At 46.7% G+C, this 26751-nt stretch overlaps 1 protein-coding gene across 3 annotated transcripts; it reads left to right on the top strand.

Annotated features, from left to right (window-relative positions):
- TRIM26 (tripartite motif containing 26) lies at positions 1–26357 on the top strand. 3 transcript variants are annotated; one of them, XM_090281990.1, is made up of 9 exons: positions 1–171; positions 4994–5077; positions 17343–17830; positions 17994–18089; positions 19283–19513; positions 23743–23765; positions 24201–24316; positions 24501–24533; positions 25075–26357. In XM_090281990.1, the coding sequence occupies exons 3-9, from the start codon at positions 17393–17395 to the stop codon at positions 25767–25769; spliced, it is 1632 nt and encodes a 543-aa protein (XP_090138116.1). In that variant the 5' UTR covers positions 1–171; positions 4994–5077; positions 17343–17392; the 3' UTR covers positions 25770–26357. The 3 variants fall into 3 exon arrangements, with proteins under 3 accessions (XP_090138116.1, XP_090138117.1, XP_090138115.1); XM_090281991.1 differs by lacking the exon at positions 4994–5077 and having other exon boundaries at positions 17349–17830; XM_090281989.1 differs by lacking the exon at positions 4994–5077.
- Positions 26358–26751: the final 394 nt, after the last annotated feature.

Raw genomic sequence — 26751 nt, 5'->3', positions numbered from 1 at the left:
CCGGGCGCTGGTCCCGCAGAAATCTCGGTGGAGGGCTCGGAAGAGCTGGTAGATTACCGGCAGGGGACGCGCAGTTGTTCTGTGTGCTCGCGGAAGACCCAGACCCGGAATTGACCGCCGCGGGAGACAAGCGAGGGCAGGCCCCGACTCGCGGTCCGGAGCTCGGCACCGGTGAGTAGGGGTGTCGGATGAGAAGTGCAGCAGAGCAGCCCTTACACACGCGCCGGGGTCTGGTTGGCTCGGGAGAGGGCGTGGTGTTCCCGGCCTAACCCGCCTGCGTGCTGGGGCCCGGTTCGCTCCTCGCGGGTCTTCCTCGCTGCCCCTTGCCTAACGCAGGCACCGCGTCGGTAAAGCCAGAGGGAAGCGGGGTCCGATGGCGATCTGGTAGCTTGGAGCCGAGCAGGCCGCGAATCCTTTACCGTGACCAAAGTCCTGTGTTCGTTCATTTCCCTTCCCCCCGCCTTTTGGTCCTTTAGAATAAACAGGTTTAGTCACTTGTACTTGAAGCTATGTTGCTCCTCCCTCTTTCGACCTGTTAGAATATTAGTGTTTTTCCTGCCGTTTTTCTTCCCTGTTTTGACTTTAGAAAGAGTGAGGAAATGTATCTGTGGAGCAGATGGGTGGCAAACACTTCCAAATTCCCAGTACATTTCAATTTTTTTAAAAGTATATTTTATTGATTATGTTGTTACAGTAGTTCCATTTTTTTCCCCCTTTGCTCCCCTCTGCCCAGTACCCCCTTCCCTCCAGCAATCCCACCGCCCTTAGTTCATGTCCTTGGGTCGTGCATAGAAGTTCTTTGGCTTCACCCTTTCCTATATTATTCTTAACTTCCCCCTGTCTACTTTGTACCAACCGATTATGCTTCTTAGTCCCTGTACCATTTCCCCATTTCTCCCCCTCCCCCTTCCCAGCTGATAACCCTTCAAGTAATCCCCATATCTATGATTCCGTTCCTATTCTGGTTTGCTTAGTTGGATTTTGTTTTTAGTTTTTAGATTCAGTTGTTTATAGTTGTGAGTTTGTTGCCATTTTAGTGTTCATAGTCTTGATCTTCTTTTTCTTAATTAAGGCCCTTTGACATTTCATATAATAATGGCTTGGTGATTATGAACCCCTTTAGCTTCACCTTGTCTGGAAAGCACTTCATCTGCCCTTCCATTGCAAATGATAGCTTTGCTGGGTAGGGTAATCTTGGTTGTAGGTTACTTTTCATCACATTGAATACTGCTTGCCAGCCTCTTCCTGCCTGCAAAGTGTTCTCTGCGAAATCAGCTTATAGTCCTATGGGCACCCCCTTTAGGCAACTCTCTGCCTCTCTCATGCTGCTCCCAGGACTCTTTATCTTTTACCTTTGGTACCTCAGTCATGATGTGTCCTGGTGTGGTCCCCTCTGGGTCCAGCTTGCCCGGGACCCTCCATGCTTCCTGGACCTGTATGTCCATCTCCTTTGCAAAATTTGGGAAGTTTTCCTCAGTGTTTTCAATTCTTGCTTCCTTATTCTGCACTAGTTAACTTTTTTCCTTCCTTATGTTCCTAGTCATTGATTTGAACCCTGGTTTCCTTCCCTTCATCATTGGTTTTGTGTGGATTTCCCTTCGTTTCACTTAGCATAGCCTTCACTTCTTCTCTTATTCGTTTGCCGTACTCAAGCATATCTGTCAAGTCTGTGAGCATCTTTATCACTGTGTTTTGAATTCTGCATCTGTTAGGTTGTCTTATCTCCTTATCTGTTAGGGTGGCTATCTCCTTGTTGCTTAGTTCTCCCACTGGAACCTTGGTCCGTTTCCTCTTTTGATCCATACTTCTCTGTCTCCTCATTCTGTCTCCTGTGTTTCTTTGCCTCCGTGTCCCAGGTAGAGCTGTAGCTCCTGTTACATTGTAAGGGGCGGAGCCTTAGGGATTCGTCAGTACACGGTGACCTGTTTCACCACATTGTGGCACTGTATGTGGAGGAGGGATCTGAGAGGGAACAATGCCGCCTGCCCAACACTCGCCTCTTTTCTAAGCACCTCTCCCACCTCTGCACCGGACTGGCACCCCTCTAGCTGCTGCCCTGTCCATCATTCCCAGAGTGGGTGGGTCCACGGACATTCTAGGATCATGGGGGCCCTTTAAACAATCGGACTCTGCTGAGACCTGCAGTTTCTGCCTCCACCCCAACCCCCATTGATCTGCACAGTCAGAAGCAATGAGGCTTGATTTTCCCTCCGAGCTGGGACTGTGAGCTGCTAGGTCCGGTGAGGAGCTCCAACACTCTCCAGGTGTCCTTCCTGACTTTTTAAAACATGTGACTGCGCTTTCTGCTGGCCTGCCGCTGTCGCTGCTGCTGCCACCACCACACCCTGTCCTCTCCCCCCAGCTGCACCCCTCCTACCTGTCTGGATGAGTATTTCTTCTTTATATCTTTGTTTGCTGGACTTCCATGCAGTTTGATTTTATGGAACTTCTGGTTGTTTCTAGTTTTGAGATAGTTGTATTCCTTCTTAGTTGTGGAGGGTGATGCAGTGTGTCTGTCTACCCCTCCATCTTGGCCAGAAGTCCTCCATTTCAATTTTGACATCACAATTATTTGTGTTTTTTCAGACGATGGGAGGACAGTCCTTCATACATGCAACAAATTTCAGTGTCAGGGACCCTGCCCAAGCCCTCTGTTTAATTTAGCCAAAGTCATAATCCCTAGAATATTTTCCCCAAGTTTAATCAGATTTTTAAAAAATAAGACTATTTTTTACAACAGTTGTATATTTTCAGAAAAATTATGAGGTGAGTAGAGAGTCCCCATATACCCAAAACCTTTTCCCCTTTTATTAATATCTTACATTAGTATGGCACATTTGTTACAGTTAATGAACCAATATTGGTACATTATTATTGACCAAAGTCCATAATATTCAAGTCTCCTTAGTTTTTACCTAAGTACTTTTTCTGTTTCAGAATTCCATCTAGGACACCACATCACATTTAGTTCCCCATCTCCTTATGCTCCCCTTGGCTGTGGCAGTTTTCCAGGCTTTCCTTGTTTTTGATGACCTTGATAGTTTTGAGGAACACTGGTCACGTATATTGTAGGATGCTCCTCTACTGGAATTTGTTGTTTTTCTCCCAAGACTGGGCTTATGGATTATTGGCATCCCAGTGCCAAAAGATAGTTTCCCATTTTCATCACAGTATATCAAGGGTACATACTATCAGCATAATTTATGACTTGATGCTGGTTTTGATGTGGCTTAGATACTGATTGTCAAGTTTCTATGTATAGTTACTCCCCCTTCCCCCCCATATTGTACTCTTTGGAAAATAGTCCAACTATATGCAGCCTCTGCCTAAAGCTTGGGGAGTATATTTCCCCTCAAGGGCAACTATAATCATATATTACTTGAAATTCTTTTGCATAGGGAATTTGTCTCTTCTGCCTTACTAACTTATTCAAGGAAGAACCTCATAGACGAGGGGGCATATCTAATTTAGGTGTTCAGCATGAGCTGGGGCTGGAAAAAGAATATGTACAAGGGCAAGGGGTGGGTAGTGGGGGCTGTGAGGAGGGGGCTATGTTCTTGGTTCACTGTATCTAGCAAGAGGGTGAGGCAGGGTGCAGGCTGGATGGGAAACTGGGGGCCAGATGAGAAGGAACCTGTGTACCCTGCTGTGCAATTTTGACCTCATTTAGGAGTTTTGAAGCAGTAGAGTAATGCGATGAGGCCTGTGTGTTAGACCACTCTGACAGCACATTTCACCAAATCTAAGATGCCGTCAGTTTATGTTCTGCATAGGAAAAAAATCTTGCCAGTCAAACTGTGATATACCATTGATCACACTCATTTCAGAGATACCTAATGCGATGACATGGATATCAAATTTGATGAAAAATGGTAAATCCATAGCTGATGGCTTAGATCCTTCCTTCGGGGAATGATTGGTTAGACTACGTCCACCTCACTAACCCATGCTTTCACTGACTCCATTTATGATGTAGAAAAAAACTTAATTTGGTAAACTGGCTTTTTTTGTTGTTGTTGTTTGTTTTTTGGGCCTGATATCCAAATTATCAAGCATCAGCACGATAAGACAGCATACCTGACCCAAAGATCTTGGCTATGTTTATTGTGCTCTGATTGCTCTTTATAGCAGTGACTCTATGTTACACATTAAATAGGCTGGTGCACTTGCCAGACCTTTATTTCAGTTTCTTCTGTTGTAATAGAAAAACTCAGTCCAACACTAACTTAAATTTACCAGTTTATTTAAAGATATGGTAAGGATTCAGATGAACAACCGGATGAAGGGTTATATAGGGCAAGGTCTGGAAGGGTCCCAAGTGCAGGAGCTTCTGTCCCTGTGGAGTTGGGGTGCATCACCTTCCCTCTGTGGATATGTTCACCCACCTGAAAGCTCCTGAACCTGATCCGATTGAGATTTTAAGGAGGCTTCCTCATGTAGGCATGATCAATTATAACTTCATTGTTAGCCCCTTTCCCCTGTCTTGAAATCAGGAGATGGGGCTGAAAATTCCAAGCTTCTAATAATGGCTTGGTGTGAGGACAGTGGAATGGAGTCAGGCTTTCTCACCCTGGATGTCCAGGGGTGGGCTGCTAGAGATAACATTAGATTCACTTGCACTTTGCACTCTCAGTTATATAAGCATTGATGTCATATTTTGGCTAGTAGCTGGCTTTGTCTATACATAATATGAAAGGGTCAAGAACCCCCATGGGAGTATTCGTGTTTGGTTGCAGCAAGGAGCAAGTTGTGGGCGCAGTGAGCGGGGCCTCCTGGCGCAGGAGTGCGGCTGGCAGCCCGTTGGTGGTCCAGTGCAATCCCAAGGGCGGAGGGCAAATATGAATGCTGTATTGTCTGCAATAAAGAAACTGTCAGAAATTCCAACCTTGCCTTGTCTATTCTTTTGAGTGCCAGACACAAGGAATCTGCATTCATTGGCATGACACTTGGCCTTTTTTTTTTTAAATCCTCTTTTTTTCCCATTCCTGTTCAGACAGAGAAGAAGAGAGGGAGAGAGAGAGAAACATTGGTTGCACCTTGTTACATGCCTCTACCCAGGACTGAACCTGCAACCTAGGTATGTGCCCTGACCAGGAATCGAACCTGTGACTTTTCAATTTATGGACAACACTCTGATTGTGCCACACCGGCCAGGGTGGCTTGGTCTTTTGGGTGATCAGGCCTCACCCAGGAGCCCACCCAGAGTTGCTTCAATAGAACAAAAGCTGGTCCTAGTGTTCTTACCACTCAGGAAATGGCAGGGGTTTCAGGAGCTCTGTGTCAGGAATGGGGGCATATATATTTTTCTATTATTTCATACCTCTGAATGGGCTGGATATTCCCTCCCACACTCATATCTTTGTGGTGATATTGTGACCTAGAAAGGTCAAGAAATCTATCCTAGGCTGCATAGCAGAGTAGAGGAGGCTGATTGAAACCCCAAACTTTAGTCCAAACCTAGAACTCTTCAGTTTAGACTTTGGTTAGGATGACACCTGGGGTGGAAAAAGATTCTGCCTGTGCTTCCTCACTCAGAATTTCTGTGAACTGTTGGGGAGGGTGCATGGTGGCTGAGCAATGTTGGGGATCTGTCAAGGCCTGTCAGGTAGTAGTCTTCAGGTGAGGGCCAGAGAGAGAACTGCCAGTTGGTATCTGTCTTTGTTACAAGACTGTTTAGATAAATAGGCCCATTTTTCTGCATAAGTCCTTTGTATATTTTAGCCTAGAAACCTTTAATAACTTTCTCTGCTGTGTCAGGATTCCTTTTCCTTTTTCCTTTCAGGTGACAGATGAGCCAACCTACCTGTGCCGAGAGGACATTTATTGGTTCACATGACAGAAAAGTTCAAGAGTAGGATAATTTCAGGCACAGCTTAATACAGGGATTCACATGATGGACCTGGTTTCTTTCACTGCACCTCTGGGTTGGCTTCATTTTCAAACAGGCTAACCCTTTGGTCAGCAAAATTGCTCTAGTAGCTTCTAACAATATGACATCAGCTCTTGCAAGTTCTCGAGAAAGCACAAGAATCTTTTTTTCCTCTGTCTCAACTAGGTCTCCTTGTGACTGGCTGTAGTAAGTCATATTCTCATCCCTGAAGGAAGCACTATGGCCAGGGGAGCTTAAGACTAATTCTCTTGCTCCACTCTTTAGCTGAGGAAAAGCTTCGCCTGTAGCACATGATCCCCAGAGAGGGATTGAAAGAATGAAAGCTGGCTGGACTTCTCTTCCCAAAAGATAAACATTTATAGCACTTATAAGTTGGATCAAGCAGCACCTGCTGTAGGATTCCATTGCCTGTTACTGGGCCTCTCTTTCCTTTTTTTCTTTTTTAAAGTGTTACACAAATGCACAGTGGGATTCTATTTCCCATCCACTAGATTGGCAGAAACTTAAAAGCTGAAAATATCAGGTGTGGGTGTGGCTGTGGAGCAGTGTGAGTGCTCCTTGCCTGTTGGTGGGAATGTGCATTGGTACAGACAATATGGAAACAGATTGGCCTGAGCTGCTCGAGGCTGCATCTACTTGCCTCTGTTGTACTAGGCAGAAATGAGCAGTGTTTGTAATTGTCCCAAACTGGAAACAGACCAGATGGCCATCAGAAATAGATTAGGTCAGATGTAGAATTCTTGAGTCATAAAGCAGTGAAAATGAACAAAAGCAGATCACAGTCAACATGACTGAACCTCACAAACATGATGTTGGTAGTACCCCTCCCAAAATGCAATATTCTTTTGTTAAGATTTTATTTATTTATTTCTAGGGAGAAGGGAAGGGAGAGAGAAAGAGAGGGAGGTATGCGAGAGAAACATGATCAGTTACCTCTTGTACATCCCCAACCGGGGACCTGGCCTGCAACCCAGGCCTGTTCCCTCATCGGGAATTGAACCAATGAATGACCTTTTGGTCTGCAGGATGACTCCCAATCCACTGAGCTACACCAATCTGCACAAAATGCAATGGTTCCATTCTGAAGCTTAAAATGAGAGAAAACGAGCTCTTTGCATACATAGGTGTACAGATAAAGGAGAAGGAACAGTGGCTATCACCAGTATAGTATATACCACAGCAGCCATTTTCTCCTCTCCTGATTTCTGTCTGTTTCTGTAGCCAAACCCTGGGCTCCATGACTGGTAGTGACTGCTCTTAATTGCTGTGAGGAGTATGAAGAAATCACCTCTCTAGTAACTTACCACCTTCCCGGAGAGAAAGGGCACGTGGCTAAGACTGCTTTCACAGGTTCTTAGATATTCAGGAAGCATTTTGTGGGCTTTGGTCCTCTGTGCCTGGGCTTCATCCACTTTCTCTTATGTCCTCAGTCCATTTCCTCTCTGCAGCATTGCACTGGATTCCGGGTAAGGTGGACACAGTCTGTGTGGCTTGGGAAAAGCTGGCATTAAATAAGTTAAGACTTGATGCAGAGAAGTACACTGTAGTTCAGGTTGCTCTGGGTGTGTAAGGAGAGAAAGATTTGCCAGAGGAGATAGCTTTCAGCTGAGACTTCAAGCTAGAAAAGGAGTTTGCCAAGCAGGAAAGGAACGGTGCTTTGTGCAGAGGAAGTAGCACCAGTGAAGGGCTCAGGCAGGAGAGAGTGATGCATTTTAAGGCTTGGAGATGGGTATGTTTTTCCTGTGGGGTGGAGTTTGAGGTGGGAAGTGGCAGAAAATGCATCTGGGACAATGACTGGGCCTCAGATCTGGGGCCTCACAAGCTTGGGAAGGAGATTTGACTATCTCTGGAACACTAGAGTGCCATTGAGGGGTGGTAAGCAGGGTGGTTACCTGAGTATACTCGCATTTTAACACACGGCAAGGTCTGTTTGAAGGACTGAAGGAAGACACCAAGCAATGGAGAGGGGAGGTTTAAGTAGATCAGAGACCCTTGAAGGTGGCACAGTCTCCACAATTAGCTCTGGTTTCAGCCTCTAAAGAAAAGTTTACATATGTCCCTAGATTTCGGCCCTGGGAGGATGGGGACTTTTCCATATCTGTTCCCTGCTGTATTTTCAGTGCCTGGCACATAGGAAGTACCCAATGCAAATATAGTAACATGTTGGGTGAATTAGGCCACCCTTCTACATCAGACCCTCAGTGTTACTCCCTTCTCTGGTGACTGCTGCCTCCAAGGCCCTCTTTGAGCCTGGTGGGGGTTGCCACTGGGCAGGGTATGGCTCAGCCTGTACTATGCTTCAGAGCACCATTGGTATTTGGTTCAGTAGGGAAGAGTAACCACATGTACCTCAGCAATGCAGTGTCCACAGAACTGGAATCTCCCGAGATGGCCTGGTGTCCAGCCCATAGCCACAGCCACGGTTGTAAAGTCTGGGGAGTCCAGGCCTTTGGTGTCATTAGAGGAGGGGTGTGCTTCCCCCCTCCCTCCCCCGCTGTGTCCAGATCCATATCACTTCCTTATTGCCGTGAAATTCCGTCCTCTGCAGTTTTGTTAGATGTGTCTCACAGAAGTTCACTTCTAGGAGAATTAGTTTAGTTTAGACTAAGAAATGGAGCATCACTGGGGCTCTCAACGCCCTTAAATGGGGTTTCTGTGGTCATGGAGCTCTCAGCCAATTGCTTTGGGATTACAAGGAAGAAGGGGCTCTTGTTTGGAGCTCCGAGGGTGGGTTTGAGAAGCACCCTGGGGGCTGGGATGCAAACACTGGCTCTCCACTTACTTCTGTGGGTCTCGGAGTCCATGTATGGGATTCATTGTCTTCTAAGGTTTTTTTTTGTGGCATGTAAGAGCCCAAGGTATCAGGAGGCAGGAAAGAAAGTGTGGGATGGCAGAGGCCACAGAAAGTTGAGAGGGAGTTTAGTGCCTGCTAGGGCAGAAGTTGGCAGCTGTTAAGAAGCAAGGGGCCAGAGTTGTGATCATTTCACTCTGGAACTTGTCCCAGGATAGGTAGGGTGGGGAATGCAGTTGTCTGCCCGCAGGTGTGGGCATTCTTGGTCGTGCCTCCCTCAGCGTGTTTGCAGCTTACAGTGGTTCTCATAGCCACAGATTGTTCATGGTGCCCACATCCTGAAATGTGCTGCAGGAAATTACATAGTGTCCCCTCAGCCATTCTGTTGATATGTGTCTAGGGGGTATTTATGAGATCCAATGGGTTCTGGGGAGGAGTGGTTTATGGGGAGAGGAGAACTCAGAAAGGTGGGGAGTATCTCCAGTTTTGCCTAGTTCTGCTGAGTTACAGCCAGCTTCTGGTTTATTGAAGGGAACAGAAGATCTAATGCCCTGGAGCCAGGAGTTTCACTCTCATTTGGGTAAAAGGCGTGGGGTGGCCTGTGTCTTTTCCGAGGTTTTTTCCAGCTCTGGCTTTCTGTGGTTTCTGTCTGCCCAAGAGTTAGGAATGGAAAGAATCAGTTTTACCCCTTATTGTGAAAACTCATTGAGATAATCAAAATATGCTGAAGGTATAAAGAATGGGGCAGAATCATTGGGGAGTGTAGTAAGTTGGGGAAGTTTTTGGAGAGGGTCGCTTTTGTACCGGACCAGAAAGGATTGGGTGTGGGGCAGTGAGCTGCTTTTCTGATCTACCATGTCTGCTGTACTCTAATCTTGTCCCCTGTCTTTTAAGACAGTGCTAATGGTCAGTGTCAGCAGTAAAATGTGCCCCTTTACTGTTGTCAGCACTCTGCAGCTTACAGAGCCCTTCAATATAGGTGACATCAGAGCTCCTGATACTGGAGCTGCTGTTAGACTCCTTTGACAGTTTGCCTGGGTGAGGAAGAGAGTCCTGAATGGGGCTGAGGCATGAGGACCAGACACCACTTCCTAGACATGTGTCCTTCGACAAGTTGCTTACCCTGCTTATCCTCAGCTTCCTTAGAAGAGCGTCCTGAGCACTAAATAACATAAGATGTATAAATGACAGTAAAATGGGTCCTAAATAAACACTGTCTTGAAGAAGTTGTTAGTCACCTGACTTGGGTTGCAGAGCCTAAACTAGAACCTGGATTGCCACCCACAGATTGACACCTAGATCGAACATGTTTTGAGCAATACACTGAGACATCTTTCAGCATACTTTATAACATGTTCAAGGTAGAGTCTGTATAACCTAATAATGAACTTGAGCCCCAAAATGGTAACACATTTCATTCATCTCCTTTGGTTAAGGCAGAGTCTCAGATGGTGCTGTACAGATAACTTTGTCTTCAGTTTTTCCGGATGCATTCATTGCTTCAACACATATGCCTTGAGCTTCTACAAGTTGTCAAGCACCATGGTCTCTCTATTAGTGATTTTTAAATCTTTGGTAGTTACAGACCCTTTATAGAAAACTGTAGCGCCTCTCCTCTAAACCTTTTTCTAACTTGTTATTTTTGTTGAACCATTTAGAAGTTGTAGTCATGCAGCCCTAAGTACTGCAGCACGCATTGTTTAAACATGCACACCCTCACAGTCTCAATAAATACCATTTTAATTTATATATTTATTTGGTTTTTTAAAGTGTATTTATTTTTTAAACATAACGCAAAAGTGGTGTTAAAACTGGTGTAATAGCTCAAATGAATATGTTTTCCAGATTTTGAGGAGGGATGAAGAGGGAGATACTCAGACTCTTCACCAGAAGAGCGGACTAATGTGCTTTGTGGATGTGGTTAGTCGATGACACCAGCCTGATGGATCTTTCTTTATGTATAAAACCCCATTGAGTTATCTGATCCCCGTTGGCTGATGAAGAGCCATTAGGTGAGGTGCACTGACGTCATCCAGGGTGATGTTCTTCAAGCAATTGACTAACCTATCAGGTTCTAGAGCTGCCACTTTAAATATTAACAATAACTTCATAATATGATACAATACCCAGTCCTTTGCTAAATTTTCTTAATTGTTTAAAAACAATTTTTATGGAATTTTTTTTTTTTAAAGAAGAGCCAATCAAAGTTTTTGCATTTGGTTGTTACTTTTCTTTAGTTTTTCTAAGTCAATAAAAGTCCGTTTTTATTTTTTATGACATTGACTTTTTAAAAGACCAGGCCAGTTATCTTGTGGAATGTCCTGTCTTCTGGACTTGTCTGATTGTTTCCTCATGGTGTGATTTAGCTCATTCCTCTTTCCTTCATATTTTCTATAAACTGGAAGTTAGGTCTAAAGGCTTTACTCAATTCATTTAGGTCAAACATTTGTGGTAGGACTACTTCAAAGGTGATGTGTAATTCATATGATGCCATATCATGAAGCATATGCCAGGTTGTGCTGTCAGCAATGCTGGGTTTGGGCACTGGTTAAGGTGATGATAGATCTCTCCCTTAGCAAGATACATTAGGAAGTAACCCATTGGGAGATCCTTTGGTTCCATGGGACTATCCTATCCTATCCCTCAATACCTTTCACCACATGGTTTTAACATTCATTGAAGATATATGTCTTTTAGTGAAATCGCAAGATGATGTTTTTCTAATTTATTATCCCTCCTGCACTTATTTACCAGTGTTCTTCTGTAATCCCTACAGAATTTTATTTATCGATTACATGAGTGATCATACAGTTTCAGGTGTTTAAAGATGCAGCAGAGCCCAGCAGGGCTCCTGGGTTAAGAATGCCTGCTCTAAAAGAGGGACATGCCTGATGATCAGGTTGCTGTGGATGGGGGGCTGTCGATGAGCTCTTCATAGCCCTTTTATCCCTCTGGGAAATTGCAGGAGAATGAAATTTCCCAGTCCCAATGATAGCTCATGCCACCCCGAACAGCCACAGAGGAAACAACCTCAGCTTTTAAACTTCTAAGCCTTCAATACAGTGACTTGGTAATGGACTCCAAAGTCCCAGGAGTCTCCTCTTCTCTTTCCTGCCCTTTGTGTCTGTTACAACTCATTCTCTCAACAGGCAGACCAGGGAGCTGGCCCAGGGAATTCCTAACATTTTTACTAGCCTTAGTTACCTTCTAAATATTGTTAAATTACTTAACCTCCCATCCCTTCATTTGAGCTTTGTTTTTCACACTTATTATGTCTTAAAGTCACACTGTTCTAACTCCATTGGAGCAGCCAGTGGAGTTTATTGTTGGCAGTGTGATAGTCCCTTACATTTGTGCAGTACTTGTACTTTATGAAGCATTTTTTAAATGTATCACTTTATTATATCCTCAAAAAGTAGACATAATATTCTTGATTTGTTTTTTCTTTGTGTCTTAGAGCCTGGGGGTCATTTCTACCTCATTACTGTCACTATCATGAAAGGGCATAAAAATCACTGAGTTCTGTTGTGTTGGACTTTTCACTGGACACAGTCTGTAATAGCATTGATGTCCTGTGGCTCCAGGTGCTCTGTTCCAGCCTCACAGTGGCCCATGTGCACTGCCATATCCCTGGCTACTGCTCCAGTTGCCTTCAGGATCCACAGCAGAGCAAATTACCCATCCTGCCCCTTGAGAACTGTGTGTGTCACTACTGTTGACTCTCCTTGCTTCCTCTCTTGCTGCCACTTCACATCTTTGCTCTGCATCTGGTGCTTTGACCACTGGATTTGGGAACCACGTGTTCTGGGTTCTCTCCTAGATTTCTTTCTGTGTACTGTGCTTATGCTCAGTATTTTCAATATAATTTTTTCACTCAACCCACTTAGAAAACCTTGAAGGTAACTGTCACTCTCCCCATTTTATGGATGGATAAACTGAGGCTCAGAGTACTTAAAAGAGTTCTGTTGTCACAGAGGGGCAGGAAGCAGCTGTTGAGTCAGTAAGTGGGCCAGAGCAGCAAAGGTAAATGGACTAAAGTTCTCTTATGTTCATTTTCTGTGCTCCTTCTGGGGGCCAAGCCCTCATGAGCACATTGCAGTCACAGCCAGCTGAGTGTTCCTGCACATTGATTTCTTTGTGAGCCCAGCTGAGACAGTCCACCATTGCTGGTAGCAGAGCAGCCAGGCCAGCTACATGGCTAGCTTGTGCTCTGCCAGCAGGCTGAGCTTGGTAGAGCCTAGTTGTCCTGGAGACATGAACCAAACCCAAAGCACAGCACAGCCCAAGGAAACATCTGTGAAGGGAAATATCAGAACTCACACTGTGGGTGTTTCCTATGTCTTGGTAAAGAACCTCAATACTCTTAGTCTTTGAAACTTGGAGGACCAAACAGAAGGAGTCTCTTAACTGTCCAGAGCCTGTGCCATGCAAAGCTGAGAGCTTTGCTCCATGATGGACATTGTGGATGTGTGTATTTACTATCATAATGTTACCAAGCAAAGGGGGGCTTATTCACGTGTCACCTTGGTGTAAGACCCAACAATTAGTGTTGAGAAAAATAGGTCTTTATTTACAATATTCCAACCTGGGCAGGTGGGGTACACTGTGAGCACTCCTGCTCAGAGCCTTATTCTCCAACAAGACCCAGCATTTCCCTTGCTCCCCAAAAGGCTATAGGCCAGAACCATACCCAGTAGTTCTTCATTCCTTATCTGTCAGCTCTCTCCTTCAGGATTCTGGGGTACGTTGTCATCAGCCTCTGTATAAGAGTCTGGAAAAGCATGTGCCGCATTCCACTGGATCATGGTGAAGTCCAGGAAAGGCACAAGTCCTAAGAGAGTGTCCTCTTCGCATATCTTGAGTTCCGAGAGTCCAGATAGAGTCTGGGTCTGCAAGGCAGAGTCTTTGGTGGCTTTGGAATCAGCTGGAGCAAGCATGATCAAAGCAGTAGCATGCCTGCTTTATTTTCTTTCTTTCTTTTTTTAAAGCTGTAGACACACCAGACACTTATTTATTTAACACATATTTACTCAGTGCCAGCTACATGTCTGATGCTGCGAAACTTAAGCCATACAGACACAGTCACACATCCCTGGCCTTGTGGTGTCTGCACTTCCAGCAGGAAACTTGGTGTAACTGAGCACACAATAGTTTTTTAAAGCATTACTTTTCATTTAGGGTAAGGATAGGTTGCACACTGTAGAACCTCCCAACCAGGGAAGACTTCCCCAGGAAGTGAAATTCAAACAAAGAACAGGAGACAGGTGACAGGAAGGAATAGTATTTTGGAAACTTGGTAGTAGAATGAAGAATACTCAAGGAACTAAGAAGTTCAGCAAGACCAGAAAATATTGTTTGAGGGGAGGCATGCTGAAATATGAAGACAGAGGTCAGGAGGACCCCAGGTCTGCCTCTTGGAAGCCACAGTAAGGAATCTAAACTGCATCCCAAGGCAGTGTGTGTGTGTGTTTGGGGGGCGGTGGTGGACGGGGACACCTTGCTGCAATGCTGTCCAGTAAACTTTCGGCTTTTGGTAAAAATGGTTTATATACATTCTGTTCAAAACGGCAGCCCCTAGCTTCATGAAAGTCTTGAGCACCTACAACATGGCTAATTGAATGGATGTATTGAATTTTTAATTTTAGTTAATTAGATTTAATTTAAATAGGCAAATTTGGATAGTAGCTACCCATATTGGACAAGCAGCCCCTACAGTGTTATAACCACAGGACGCTTACATACATATTAATTTGTTGATATATGTATGGACACCTACCTACATCAACAGTTTTGTATTTGCACATACACCTGCATACCTTAGAAATGTACATACAGCTACAACTAGACACAATTGCATAAAACAGATCCTCACCTATTACGAAAGGATAAGAGCAATTGAAATTGGAAGTACTGCATAGGTTAGTATAAGGAGATTTGGGCACAGGAAGAATTGGAACAAGAGATATGGGTGGGTGGGAAAACAAAGTGAATTTTGGGTGACACTTTTTTTTTAAGTATATTTTATTGATTATGCTGTTACAGTTGTCCCTATCTCTTTTCTCCTTGTTTCCCTCTTCCCAGTACCCCCCTTCCCTCCAATAATCCCACCCCCTCTTAGTTCATGTCCATGGGTTGTGCATATAAGTTCTTTGGCTTTATCCTTTCGTTTATTATTCTTAACATCCCACTGTCTATTTTGTTCCTGCCAATTATGCTTCTTAATCCCTGCTCCATTTCCACCATTACTCTGCCTTCCCCCTCCCAGCTGATAACCCTCCAAATGATCCCCATACCTATAATTCTGTTTCTATTCTGGTTGTTTGCTTAGTTTGTTTTTGTTTTTATTTTTTAGATTCTGTTGTTGATGGTTATATTTGTTGTTATTTTAATGTTCATAGTTTTGATCTTCTTTTTCTTAAATAAGTCCCTTTAACATTTCATATATTAATGGCTTGGTGATGATGAACTGCTTTAGCTTTACCTTGTCTGGGAAGCACTTTATCTGCCCTTCCATTCTAAATGATAGCTTTGCTGGATAGAGTAATCTAGGTTGTAGGTCCTTGCTTTTCATCACTTTGAACACTTCCTGCCAGTCTCTTTTAGCCTGTTAAGTTTCTTCTGAGAAATCAGCTGACAGTCTTATAGGCACCCCTTTGTAGGTAACTGCTTTTCTCTTGATGCTTTTAAGATTCTCTCTTTATCTTTCACCTTTGACATTTTATTTATGATGTGTCTTGGTGTGGTCCTCTTTGGGCCTAGCTTGTGTGGGACTCTCTGCTTCCTGGACCTGTATGTCTATTTCCTTTGCCAAATTTGGGGAGTTTTCCTTCATTAGTTTTTCACATATGTTTTTAATTTCTTGCTCTTCCTCTTCTTCTGGCACCTCTATGATTTGGATGTTGGCACATTTAAAGTTGTCTCGGAGGTTCCTAAGCCTCTCCTCATATTTTTTCAATTCTTGTTTCCTCATTCTGTACTGGTTGATTGTTTATTTCTTCCTTATGTTCCAAATCATTGATTTGAATCCCAGTTTCCTTTCCTTCACCATTTGTTTTGTATGGATTTTCCTTTGTTTCATTTAGCTTAGTGTTCACTTCTTCCTTTCTGCGTTTGCCATACTCAAGTATTTCTGTCAAGTCTCTGAGTATCTTTACCACCAGTGTTCTGAACTCTGCATCTGTTAGGTTGGCTATCTCCTCATCGCTTAGTTCTCCCAGTGGAGCCTTGATCTGTTCCCTCTTGTGGGCCATATTTCTCTGTCCTCATCTTGACAGCCTCCTATGTTTGCCTCTGTGCCTTAGGTAAAGCTGTTGCACCTGTTATGTTGTAAGGGGCGGAGCGACCAGTTTCACCACGTTGTGGCGCTATATGTAGGGGAGGGGAGTGAAAGGGAACAATGCTGCTTGCTCAGCACTCACCCCTTTTCCAGGCCCTTCTCCCACTTCCTGTATGGGACTGGTGCCCCTCTAGCTGTTACCCTGACTGTGATTTCCAGAGTGGGTGGGTTTGCAGACATTCTGTTACCATGGGGGCCCTTTAAACAAGAGGACTCTGCTGAGAGATCAGCAGTTCCTTCCTCTAGCCTAACCCCCACTGGTTTTCACAGTCAGAAGCAACGAGGCTTTATTTTCCCTGGCACTGGAGCCCTGAGCTGTGCAGTCTGATCTGGGGCTGAGATTGCTTCCCTGGTGTTCCTCCTGGCTTTATAGTGTGTGACTGGCCACAGCTGCTGTCACTGCCTCCACACCATGTCCTCTCTGCCTCGGCTCCATTCCTTCTTCCTGTCTGGATGAGTATTTCTTCTCTATATCTTTGTTTGTTGGACTTCCATGCAGCTAGATTTTCTGGAACTTCTGGTTATATCTAGTTTTGAGATAGCTGTATTTATTTTTAGTTGTGGAGGGAGGTGCAGCGTGTCTGCCTACACCTCCATCTTGGCCAGAAGTTGTACTTGCCTGCTTTCTTACTAGCCCAGGCTGTATGGCCAGATCCTGACTACAAACTACACAGCTGCTACATCATGGCTCTTTCTCCTACACATCAGTCCTTATGGTGGACCACAGGGCCCTTCTTCATCTTTATAAACAGCATGGCCCCCTTCTTTATGGCTGACTCTTTATGCCTGCTCCTTTCCTTCAGGAAAGGCTCGGGGCTATCACCTTGTCATTGTTATGAAAAGTATCTGAAGCCATATTATCTGCCCTTTTATGAGCCTTTTACCTGGGCAGCAGCACAGATATTATCTAGCTACCAGCCTGCCACAGTTATGCAAAGTACCTTAAAAGCTGTACTATCTCCTTCTCCCATCCCCCAAACCATGGGCTGTGGGGAATTTGGGTTTGGCCACTCTGTTACAATAATTGATATATCAGCTGATGGAAGGAAGGGGCCTTGAGGCAGGATTGCTTTCCCAAACCCACAGCCTGGGCTTGCGGCAACTCTGCCTGCCACTCTACCAAGCTACGCACTCTGGGCCCCAGTTTCCTCTTCTGTACAATGAGGGGCTTGGACTAGGTGGTCAGTAAGGTGCTTTCACTTTGCGATTAACTCCTCATAAGAGCTGGTCAGTGTTTGCTGATTGCTGGGGCTGGCAACCCTGTGTAATGCTGCCACCTCTGCCCTCTGCTGAATCTGCTCTTGACTCCATGTCTGGTCTCCAAGGAACAGAAGCCCCCACCAGTGAACAGAGATCCATCTGAGCTAAGGACATCATGGCCACGTCAGCACCACTGCGGAGCCTGGAGGAGGAGGTGATCTGCTCCATCTGTCTTGATTACCTGCGGGACCCTGTGACCATCGACTGTGGCCATGTCTTCTGCCGCAGCTGCACCACTGAAATCCGCCCTGTCTCAGGGGACCAGCCTGTCTGCCCCCTCTGCAAGAAGCCTTTTAAGAAGGAGAATATCCGCCCTGTGTGGCAGCTGGCCAGCTTGGTGGAGAACATTGAGCGGCTGAGGGTGGACAAGGGCAGGTGGTCAGGGGGTACAGCCCAGGCGCAGCAGGATGTGAAGCTGTGTGAGAAGCACCAAGAGAAGCTGCACTATTTCTGTGAGGATGATGGGCAGCTGCTGTGTGTGCTGTGTAGGGAGTCCCGGGAGCACCGGCCCCACAAGGCTATTCTGCTGGAGAAGGCCGCCCAGCCCCACAGGGTAAGCCCTTCTCAACCCTGGGATGTTGAGCTCTGCACTCACCTGGAGGCCAGGCCTGGCTGAGATGCCACTGAAGGCTTCTAGCCGGCCATGGACTCAGCCCGAGTCGACCTTGTTACTCCACCCCAGAGCGTGCACCTATCCCCACTCTGTCTTTTTATAGGAACAAATCCTGAACCACCTGAGCACTCTAAGGAGAGACAGAGACAGAATTCAGGGCTGTCAGGCGAAGGGAGAAGCTGATATTCTGGCTGCACTGGTAAGTTTGGCTGTTAGGGGGAGCCCAGAGGTGACAAGCTGGTGCAACAGGAGCTCCTGGGCTTACAGAGATGCAGCAAGAGGCCTGCCTGAGGCTCAGCCCTGTCAGCTGAGCTCTGTGGCTTTTGCTTGCATCCTGGTCTGACAAGTGAGTGGGGTGCCTAGATGTTGGTTAAGGTCCTTCCTTCTTTGTAACTCACCTCAGCTGAAGAGCCAACTCTGCAAGGGAGAGCCAGAGTGTGAAATGCCTGTCTCCATTCTTGCTTTCAAACAGGAGGAGAAAGACATAATTCCTGTGAGAGTGGGAAGGCAGAGGGCTTAGAAGGAGGGCACTGGTTCCAGAGTAAGAACTGAGGGGAGGGCTGAGGATGCTGTCTGGGCCCCACACTCACGGCGGCTCATCTTTGGGAAAGACAGCACCTTATGTACTTCAGTAGAAACGGTATCAGGACAGAAAACTGAGAAGCAAGTTTCGGTTTTCTTTGGGAAATTGACATTGCAGGGATATTGGGGCCAGGCCTGGCCGTGAGAGATCGGGCCCTGGGAGAGGGAGAGTGAAGCAGGAAGCAGCTCAAGTTCAAGGAGCCATGTCTAAGGCCACAGTGTGTGTGGATGCAGCTCAACCTCAGTCAACCACGGCACCAAGGTACTCTTCAGCAGATCCCAGCCTGGACTTGGCAGTGAAATTCAGAGGCTGGAAAAGTCATGGTCCCTGACCACAGACCTTGCACAGTCTGATTGAGGGAGCAAGATACAGCCTTACGTGGCAGGGATTGGACACACAGTTATTTTATACATCATAGGGTTGCTGAAGAGAGTACTGGTCAGGCTTGCATGAGAGTAAGCTTCCTAGAGGAGGTGACATACAGAGATTGGTGTTCAGGAGGGAAAACTGTGTTAGCTCACAGTTCCTCACCTCGAACAGATAATGGGCTGACCAGTCAGCAGAGTCAGGGTTCCAGTCTTGCAGTGGCTGGTTGAACTGAACTGATTCACAGACTGTGTCTTCAAGGAGGGCAGGTTGGACCAGGAATGCCTGAAAGCACTCCCCACCCTCCAGGCTGAACACTAGAATATGTGAGTAGGGGTAGCCGCAGGAGAAGAGCCAGCCTTGTGCACTGTTAACCTCAGGTCCTGGAAGGATTTCCCACCACAAAGCAGAGGCATCATTCCTTTCCCACTTCTTACCTGCAGAAGCAGCTCCAGGAACAGAGGCAGCATGTCATGGCTGAGTTTGAGCAGGGCCACCGGTTCCTGAAGGAGCGGGAGCAGCACCTGCTGGGCCAGCTGGAGAAGCTGGAGCAGGAGCTCATGGAGGGCAGAGAGAAGCACAACAGCAGGGGTGTCATGGAGCTCGCCCGGCTGGCAGGGCTCATCTCTGAGCTGGAGAGCAAGGCCCAGCAGCCAGCAGCAGAGCTCATGAAGGTGAGAGACCTTCCTGATCAGGGAGCCCTGCCCTGCCATTCACCTGCAAGACCTTGAGAGAGTCAGTCACTTCCCCTAGGGGCCTTTGTTCCTCATCTCAAATTCTCAAATATAAGGATGATAATTCTGCTCTTCCCACTTACTCTGTTGTTGGCTTGAGCATAAAATGAGGTGACTGGCATGGTGTCACTTCAAAAAGGAAATTTTCTACAAAAAAAACGTTTAAAAATATTAAAATGGAAGGGAAGGTTATTATTTTCATTACTAACTTCCATTCTCATCACTACCATCATGAGCCTGTCTTCTAACAAGTTACTTGCAGAGACCTGTCCAAGGGAAACTCTTTATGGTTCTGGAGATAAAACTGTAGAGGTTGGGGGTGGCTAAAAGAGGGCCATTGGCAGCTTCTCTTGGGGACCCATAGTGTCAGAGTAGTGAGGTTGTCTCTGGGACTGTGGAATTACCCTCAGGGTAAAGGGGAAAACAGGTGAGTTGCCTCTGGAATGCTTCCTGATGGAGACAACTTTGATGCTGAGAAAGGGGAAGTCTTAGACTGGAGAACAGGTCTCCAAGTTGAAATGGCCCCACAAGTTCATCTTCCTGGAGCCTCCCAGAGGAGTCTAACGATGCAGAACAGGGCTCAGCAGCCTGTGGAGGACCCTGCTCAATCTTCCTGCTCTCGCGACCCAGGAGAGGGCCCACATTATGGTCTCCTTCACTTGTATGGTTGGGATGCCTGGGCCTGTCTGTCAGCATCATAAATGCAACCCTAGCCAGTAGCAGGGCAAGTTGGTAGCTGGCAGAGAATGACAGGGCACAACATTCTTCAGGGTTCTGTGCCAGCCTAGACCTCATAGACAGGTGGCTTCCTCCTGCTCCATCATTGTGCATTCAGACTAAGGACTAGCAGGGATTTTAGAATGCTTGCAGTGCTGTACCACACCGATGAAGTCACTGAGGGCCAGAGTGGAAGGGATCTGTCCCAGGCCATAGGGCAGGCCAGGAGTCAGTCAAAGCTCCAGCCCTGAGTCCTCACTCCCAGGCCTCTGTACTCTTGTTCTTTTCTCTCATTTTATCCGGTGTGTTTCTCTGGCTCTGTCCTTCCTTCAGATGTCATTCTGCTCCCTCAAATTTCTCTCTCAGACGCTGACTGGGTCATTTGCTGCCTCTTCCCTTTCCCTTCCTCCTCTTCTCCTCCCTGTTCAGGGACAGGCATCCTTACTTCCCCCACGACTGCCACTGGGCAGATGTGCACTTGTGTGCGGTGGAGAGGGACATGACAGGGTGCTGGTGGACTGACATGCAGTTGTGTGTGCCCTGAGGGGAGCCTCTCCCCATTCCACTCAAAGGAGCTGCATGGGCCAGCAGAGGCCCAGCATTCAGTGCCTGCAAGACCACTCAGATTGAAGACTTCCCTGGGGTAGGTGGTAGGGAAGAGAGAGAGTTGGATGTCTGCTTAAAACTAATACATAAAATGTTGTACTGGTGGGTTTTGTCTGTGTTTGTTTGATTTTACTGCAAGGAAATTCGACAGCTAACTCCTTAATTGTCATTAATATTTTCCCAGAGATTATTTGACTGTTGATGGACAGTAAGAATGAGATCCGATTAAGTTAGGGGGTCTGATACAAAAGTCCACTAGAGAAATATAGGTGAGAGGGAAGCAGCAGGACAAAAGATGTATAACAGACTTTTTGACAAAGGAAATGGAAAAGGAAAGGAAGATCTCTGGACTGGGAATTTCGTGAAGATGTTAAAGGGGACAGGGACATAGCAGCAGCCAAAGAGACTAATATCCTGCCATTTCAGCTCTGGACAGTCCTTGCAGGGTAGGGTGGCTGCTCACACCTCTGCCTCTCCCACTGTTGGTCACCTCGCCTGTGAAGAGTCCCTTTGTGAGTGCTCTTTGTTAGTGCCCCGGCGTGTGCTGGGCCAAGAGTGCTATCATTTGTTGCCTCTTCCATGATGGCTCCAGAAGCCTGGGTGGAGGCCTGCGAGTGGCTGCGGGTTGCCTTGGATTCCTCAGGCTCCCCCTTCTGTGTCCTTTGGGAGAAGGCTTCCCACACTGGTCTCCGGGTCCCGCTCTCTCTGAGTCACTCACCCCCTTTATCCCTTAGACAGCTCCACTGCCCGTTTATTTGCTCTTTTATACCACGTATCGCTGCAGACTTGTTGGCACACACTGCCTCACGCTTGTCCCCCAGTCCTCAATCTGGCTTGGACTTAACTTGTTTTGAGGGACAGATTAGAAGAATTTTCCAGAAACTCAAATGCCTTTGGGCAGTTGCTTCCTAGTAGGGGCACATGTCCTTCCCTGCAGCAAAGCCCACTTCTTCCTGAGACTTTTTGAAACAGTCGTCAGCTGCCACAACTTGGCAATTCCATTTGGTTCCCCAATCTCACCTCATCCTGTCCCCTTTAACTCCTTCTTCTTTCTGTAACTCTCATGTGTTTTTATAATATAATGTATTTGTTATGTTGACTGTTTGCTGACTGCTTCTCCTGCTACAAGGGCAGCTCTGACTAGGGTAGAGATTTGTACTGGATTGGCCGAAAAGTCTGTTATTTTATTTTATTTTTTTTAAATAAAGACACTTTTTAAATTTTCACCAGTAACTTTATTAATTTCGATATTTTAAGTATGTCAGCTCTTTCCCATGTGGAGCATCATCTAGCGAGAAATCTCCAGCATGAAACTTTGTGAACCACTTTTGACAGGTTCAGTCAGTCACAGCACCTTCTCCATACACTGCACAAATCTTTTTCTTTGCGTTTCAGTTACATTTTTACCTTTCTTGAAATAATAAAGCATAATATGCCAAAAATGTTGCGTATTTTCTTTCATCTTCAATATTAAAATGGCTACACAAAAATTCAATTGTGATAAGTTTTTTAAATGCATGCTGATATGATAGCTATCACAATCCAATCTAACAGTTGCTTCAAATGAAGTTAAAGACAACTAAACGCTACTAGAACCATCTTACAGAGAAAACAAACTTTTTGGCCAACTCAGTATCTTTTTTTACTGCTGTATTCCAGGCTTCTAGAGCAGTGCCTGATATGTAAGACGCAACTAATTAACATTTGTGAATGAGTGAAAGGAAAGCAAAACTTAATAGAGAGTGTACGGAGCCTTTAGATTCATAAAAGGGGAAATAACCAGCATCTCACAAGAACCCCCTCCCATCCACCCTGACCCCATCACACACATGGTAGCACTTCTCCTCTCAACTCAAACCATGGCCCACCCTTGATTATCCTTCACGGCTGTCTCAGGCATACCTGGTTCTCTGTCTCTACTGCTGCTGCTGTGGCTCCAGGCCATTTTCTCCTCTCAGCTGGTCCACAGCAACAGCCTACTCACTGGCTCCCATGTTCACATTGCCTCCCTCAACTGGTGCTCTCAAGAACAGCCAAGTGATTGATCACTCAAGATTTGGGCCAGCAGTGTCAAACTCAAGTACCCAAACAAGAACAAGATTGTCTCAGTAACAATTCAGAGTTTGGGAGTCGAGCTGTCAGGGCAGCCGTCCGTTAGGTCAGCAGAGAGCCAGGTTACTTCCATCTGGTTTCACTAACTTCAAAGGGTGTTATCAGCTGTGTAGTCAAAGTTGGGCTCACCACCATCATATCTAAAATTCAGCCAAGGAAGGACATGACGCCCAAGGTGTAGTCAATGCTTCCTTTCACATCCTGTTGGCGGACCTTAGCCTCATGACCAGACCTGGTTACAAGGGAATATGGGAAATGCAGTTTTCTGCCGAGTTCTACTATTTAAGGGAAGAAAGGGAGAATGGATCCTGGAAGTCACAGCCACATGAAAGCAGATGATGCATATCACCCCCTGCTTGAAGCCCTTTGGTGCTTTTCTGCTACATATTAAATGAAGTTTAAATTCCCTACTACACCTGTTCAGTCCTGCATGACCTGACCCTCCCTCCTTTGCCAAGTGCTTTTCCAACTTCCCATTCTTCACCTGCCAGCGCTTTCTCCTTCAACTCAGCACAAGTGTCATCACCTCCGAGAAGTTGGCCCTATCATCTCTGCCCTGCACCCCTGCCCCTGGTTGCTCTCTTATTATTGAGTTTTTCTTTTTGTTTTTTAACCCAATGCTGCCACTAGAACATCAACTGCATCAGGAAGGGACCGTGTCCCTGCCTCTGATACAATGTGGCAGGTGAGTGAGGTTTGATTCGCATTGATCCTTGTGCTTTCTTCCCTTCTAGGACACCAGAGACTTCTTGAACAGGTAAAAAAGCTTCCTCTCATGACTGCCTCACTCATTCCCCTGTGCCTGTGCCCCTTCCCCTTTTCCTTGACCATGATCCATTTGAATTTCTGGGAAGTGAAATGGTGCCGAAGGTGCCCACAGATCATGGTTCCTCCTGGAAGCAATAACAGCCTTGAGCTAGAGATTTGCTGTCCACTGGAGCAAGTTCTCGGTGGAGTCCCAACTCCTTGGCCTGCTCTCCTTGTCTGAGACTAGACAGGTGGTGAGGGCAGAAAGGTGGCTCAGTAAACTGAAGTGTGCTGGAGGTTGAGTCTGCTGATGGTTGCAGTTCACTTAGTGTTTTTGGCCCATTTCTCTGACAGGGGCAATCATACTTCTCCCTTCCCCGCTTCGTACTTGTCATGAGGATTGAGAGAAATGCAAAAGGAGCTAAGGTTATGTCTGTCATCTCAGGTATCCACAGAAGAAGTTTTGGCTCAGAAAACCCATTGCTCGGGTGGTTAAAAAAAGGACAGGAGAACTCTCAGAGAAACTTCTGTGTTTGCAGCGAGGCTTGAGAGAATTCCAGGGTAAGGATTGGGGAAAACCTTGAGGTGGGAGCCAGAAGCCAGTATGGTACTCTGAGGGTGGGTACCTGTCTCCTTACTGTCCCATTCTCCTACCTCGGTCCTTGGAGGGCCTCAGTTTATGTGAGAAATGAACCTGTAAATTTGCTGGGCTTGAGGGTCATTGCTTTCTTTTTTTTCTCCCTAGGGAAGCTGCTGAGAGACTTGGAATATAAGATGGGTGAGTATCTAAAAGCTTGTTCCCAGATTTACCTCAAATAAAGAATATTGTCGCCACGGAGGTTGTGAGAGTCCCCTGGTGCCCCAGGGAGTCCCTTCTCTTATGCCACAGGGGAAATTTCCCAGCTGCTAATCTCAAGACCCCTGCCCCTTGCATTTTCTGACCAATCATTACTTTTCAGGTTGTAGGAGAGGCCTCCACATGGTAGTCTGGCCCTTCTTGCCCTGTGTTTGGTTATTCTTGCCTCACAGGTCCTGCAACCAGTGTTTTCACTGTAACTGAGTTTCTTTTCATCTGCCTGATCACATGCCTCCTGTTTTCAGAGCCAGCTACGATGGCATCCTGAGGCCAGAGGCCATCTCTGTTCCCTCTTGGCCCTGCTGTCAGGTTGTGCCCTCCATGCTCTGAGGGGCCCTGTGTAAGTGGAGCAAGATGTGAATGGCTCCCTGGGATTGTGCGGTGTGGCAGCCCTGCTGTGGACACTGGAGACTGGTGGCCCCTTCTGGCACACTTTTGACAGTTACTTCTTTTGTTCCCCCAGTGAGTGTCACCCTGGACCCGCAGTCAGCCAGCAAGTACCTGCAGCTATCGGAGAACTGGAAGTGTGTGACCTACAACAGCGGCCTGTACCACAGTGCTTACCTGCACCCCCAGCAGTTTGATTGTGAGCCGGCAGTGCTGGGCAGTAAGGGCTTCACCTGGGGCAAAGTCTACTGGGAAGTGGAGGTGAAGAGGGAGAAGTGGTCTGAGGATGAAGAGGACATGGATGAGGAGGAAGTTTGGGAAGAAGAGGAAGAGGAGGAGGAGACCGTCTATGGGGACGGAGATGATTGGGGAACAGATGAGGACGAGGAGTCGTCCTCAGGGGATGAAGAGCAAGAAGAGGAGGAGGAGGAGGAGGAGGAGGAGGAAGTTCTGGAAAGCTGCATGGTGGGTGTGGCCAGAGACTCTGTGAAGAAGAAGGGAGAGCTCTCCCTGCAGCCAGAGGATGGGGTGTGGGCACTGCGCCTCTCCTCTGGAGGCGTCTGGGCCAACACGAACCCTGAGGCTGAGCTCTTCCCGGCAGTGCGGCCCCGGAGAGTGGGCATCGCCTTGGATTATGAAGGGGGCACTGTGACTTTCACCAACGCGGAGTCTCAAGAACTTATCTACACCTTCACTGCCACCTTCACCCGGCGCCTTGTCCCCTTCCTGTGGCTCAAGTGGCCTGGAACACGCCTCCTGCTGAGACCCTGAGCGCCCTGCCTGATGCCTCTCACTGGCCCCCCACACCTTTTGGAATTCCAGGACTGAAGAGGGGGAAGGAGGTGTCTGAATCAAGGGAGAGAAAGCACTCCGAACCCTTTGCTGGTCCCCTTTCAGTGGACATGGCTTCTGAGACCTCACTCAGTGCTGCTGTTCCACCCATACTGCTATGGCTGGCTCTTCTGCCACCTTCTGGGGGTCCTGTGCAAAGGTACAACCCTGAAGTCCACGTGGGCTCCTTTCTTCCTCCTGCCCACTGCCTTTGACCCAGCCCTGCACTCTTGTTGAGTAAGAGGCGAGGCAGCATTTTCTTGCCCCGCATAGCAATCCCTTGCCAGATGTCCTTGGGAAAAATCAATGGACTGTTCCATCCTGGCCATTTTGCTGTCCCCAGATCCCATAGTTTCCCCTCACACAAATCTGCTGCCTTTCCTGGTACTTTAAATAGAGTTGTCCCAACTCAGTGAAATATGTATGAATAGGCTGAAAATGAACTGAATGAAAACCCAGTGAGGCTTCCCTGGCACTTCGGTAAGGCGCCTGGAGTCCAGTGGAAGTCATCTTTCTGTAGTCCAGAGCAGAGGCAGGTCTAAAAATCTGTGGCTTTGGATGACAGTTAGAGTCAGTGATCAGTAAATTATCTTTATGGGTTGGCAAGGAGAGATTTTTAAAGAATCTAGAATATCTTGTTTGTTTTGGTCCATCTGAAAACACCAGGGTGGATACCCAGTCAAGCAATGCCTCCCCTGCTTTGGAAGCTCTAATCATTTTTTCCAGCCGTGCCTTTAGTTTCTGACACTGGCCCTATCAATTTCCTAGCAGAAGGGCTGGGGAAGGAGGGCAAGACCGGCTGTGGGAGAGGAAAGGAAGGTAGCAGGAGTCCACAAGCCCACCAGGTCTTCATTCATGTTAAGAGAGGAATTAAAGTAGATTGGCAAACAGGCCCACCTTGAATATTAGCCTTTGTCCAGGT

This window comes from Furipterus horrens, unplaced genomic scaffold, assembly GCF_987537825.1.
Source record: "Furipterus horrens unplaced genomic scaffold, mFurHor1.1.pri manual_scaffold_6, whole genome shotgun sequence".
NCBI classification, from domain to species: Eukaryota; Metazoa; Chordata; class Mammalia; order Chiroptera; family Furipteridae; genus Furipterus; species Furipterus horrens.
Note: the sequence above shows the minus strand (reverse complement) of the source record. Positions and strands in the feature narration are given on the sequence as shown.

Excerpts from the sequence above, each read along its gene's own strand:
- TRIM26 (XM_090281991.1), top strand. The coding sequence starts at position 17,393 with ATGGCCACGTCAGCACCACTGCGGAGCCTGGAGGAGGAGGTGATCTGC. Across the intron at positions 17,831-17,993 it reads AGGCCGCCCAGCCCCACAGG|GAACAAATCCTGAACCACCT; the intron begins GTAAGCCCTTCT and ends GTCTTTTTATAG. Across the intron at positions 24,317-24,500 it reads AGGCTTGAGAGAATTCCAGG|GGAAGCTGCTGAGAGACTTG; the intron begins GTAAGGATTGGG and ends TTTTCTCCCTAG.